This window comes from Brassica oleracea, chromosome C5, assembly GCF_000695525.1.
Source record: "Brassica oleracea var. oleracea cultivar TO1000 chromosome C5, BOL, whole genome shotgun sequence".
In the NCBI taxonomy this organism is placed as follows: domain Eukaryota; kingdom Viridiplantae; phylum Streptophyta; class Magnoliopsida; order Brassicales; family Brassicaceae; genus Brassica; species Brassica oleracea.
The window spans coordinates 10,812,527-10,814,833 of record NC_027752.1 but is presented as its reverse complement, the minus strand read 5'-3'; the positions used below and the strand labels follow the sequence as shown (position 1 = coordinate 10,814,833).

General features: G+C 44.1%; 1 protein-coding gene across 1 annotated transcript in view; it reads left to right on the top strand.

Moving 5' to 3' along the window:
• Positions 1 to 809, top strand: part of LOC106344493 — a 1,638-nt gene extending 829 nt beyond the window's left edge. Inside the window, exon 2 of the mRNA XM_013783862.1 lies at positions 74 to 809. Within this exon, the coding sequence (XP_013639316.1) occupies positions 74 to 809 (736 nt within the window). The remainder of the gene's footprint in view (positions 1 to 73) is intronic.
• The last annotated feature ends 1,498 nt before the right edge of the window (positions 810 to 2,307 follow it).

Genomic DNA, 2,307 nt, shown 5'->3' with positions numbered 1-2,307 from the left:
TGGGTAGAAGCTGTAGCGAGTCCTACCAATGATGCTAGAGTGGTGAAATGTTCAAAAGCACCATCTTTCCAAGGTTTGGAGTTCCAAGAGTTGTCATCAGTGATGGAGGCTCCTACTTCATCAACAAACTGATTGAAAGGCTTCTCAAGAAGAATGGGGTGAAGCATAAGGTTGCAACTCCCTACCATCCTCAGACAAGTGGTCAAGTTGAGATCTCCAACAGAGAAATAAAGTTTATTTTGGAGAAAATTGTGGGGACTACAAGGAAAGACTGGTCTATCAAGCTAGATGATGCAATTTGGGCTTATAGGACAGCTTACAAAACCCCTTTAGGAACCACACCTTTCAACCTTGTGTATGGAAAGGCTTGTCATCTACCAGTTGAACTTGAATACAAGGCATTATGGGCTGTTAAGTTACTGAACTTTGATATCAAGAGTGCCAAGGAGAAGAGATTTCTCCAACTCAATGAGCTTGATGAGATTAGACTGGATGCTTTTGAGAACTCAAAGATTTACAAGGAGAAAACCAAAGCTTTTCATGACAAGAAGATCTTGAAGAGAGAGTTCAGTGCTGGAGATCAAGTGCTTCTCTACAACTCTAGACTGAAGTTGTTTCCAGGGAAACTCAAATCAAGATGGTCCGGTCCTTTCAAGATCAAGGAGGTTAGGCCATCTGGGGCAATTGTGTTATGGGATAAGAATGGTGGAGATTTTACAGTCAATGGACAAAAGCTTAAGCTCTCCATGGGGACCACAATAGAGGAGAAAAGAATCTCAGTTTCACTCTTCGACCCCATCACCGCCTAGCCAAAAGGAAGCAAAGTCAAGCTAGTGACTTAAAACAAGCTCACTTGGGAGGAAGTCTCATGTCCATCCTTGTACATACTAAAAAATATATATATATATATATATATGAAACGCGGGTTGAAGCCACGCAGGTTCCTCTACCCGCTCGCACGAACTTGGTCGGGTATAGAGATCCCACGCGGGTAGGCGTCACGCGGGTTACTTACCCGCGTAGCTTCCTCGATGGCTCAGCGCGGGTTGGAACGACGCGGGTTCCTTCACCCGCTCGTACGAATTTGGTCGGAGACGACGTCCCGACGCGGGTTAGCCCATGCAGGTTGCCTTAGCCGCGTCGCTTTGTCGATAGCTTGACGCGGGGTGGAGTCACGCGGGTTGCCCTACCCGCTCGCACAACGAACACGATCGAAGACATTGTCACGCGGGGAGCGCAACGTGGGTCACGGTGTTTCCTTCTACCCGCGTCACTCGGGTCTAACCCGCTCAGGTATGGTTTCTAACCCTAAACCCGACCCGTTTCACCCCTAAAACTACCCTACCCCGCGTCTCTCTCTCCCATTTCCCTCATTCCTCTTTCACAAACATCAGAACCTCCCTAGCCAAATCATCCCATAACTCACTCAATTCTTCACCAAATCAACTCATTCTTCTTCCTAAATCCAAGCTTTCGCCCCTGTAGTCTATTCTCTTGTTTCATATTTCATCCAAAACAAGGTATTGTATCCTAAATTTCAATTTCGTAGGTCACATGAACCTTAGAAATCTGAACTTGATATTTGATCATACTCTTGGTTGATACATGTGAAATAGACTAGGGAAAGCTTATATATCATGTTGGGTTGTTGATTCTATGGTGAAATTGAGTTGAATTTGAACTTTGAGAAATTAGGGTTCATGAGATTTGGGGATTTTTCGAAATTGCTTTATTCCCATATGATTTTGGTTTGGTTTGGTTGGTTAGGGTGTTTGAGAACTTAATTAGAGAACTTACTAATTGAAGAACTCATTTGATGATGCTAAAAATTTTGCTTAAAAGCCTCACTCTTTGCTTATGATCACATTTTGTGTGCAATGTGATAGTTTTGTTACAACTGAATCATTATGAATTGAATTCACATTTGCATTGTCAAATTTCCTTCTCCCATTTGCTTATCTTTTTCCAAAGTTTGAAATTTTCAGGTACAAATGGGTAGAAAGGACCAACATAAAATGGAAGCTGAGAAACAAGAGCTTGTAAGGCAAGAGACTGCTAGACATGGGAAGTCTCTATCCTCAGTATCTACGCCGGGAGGAACTTCTAGGCAGCAAGTATTGGCTGCAAAGAAGAGAGAAGGCAAGCAAGTCGCCATTGCTGAGAGTGTGGATGCTGGTGGTAGAAGGTCAGCCCACTCCAAAAGGTCAAAGGAACCGAAAGGCAAGGGGGTAGCTCTTCCTCAAGAGGAGGAGAATGAAGACATCACTGAAGAAGACCAAGCCCCGCACAAGCGAGCCAAAGTGTCTA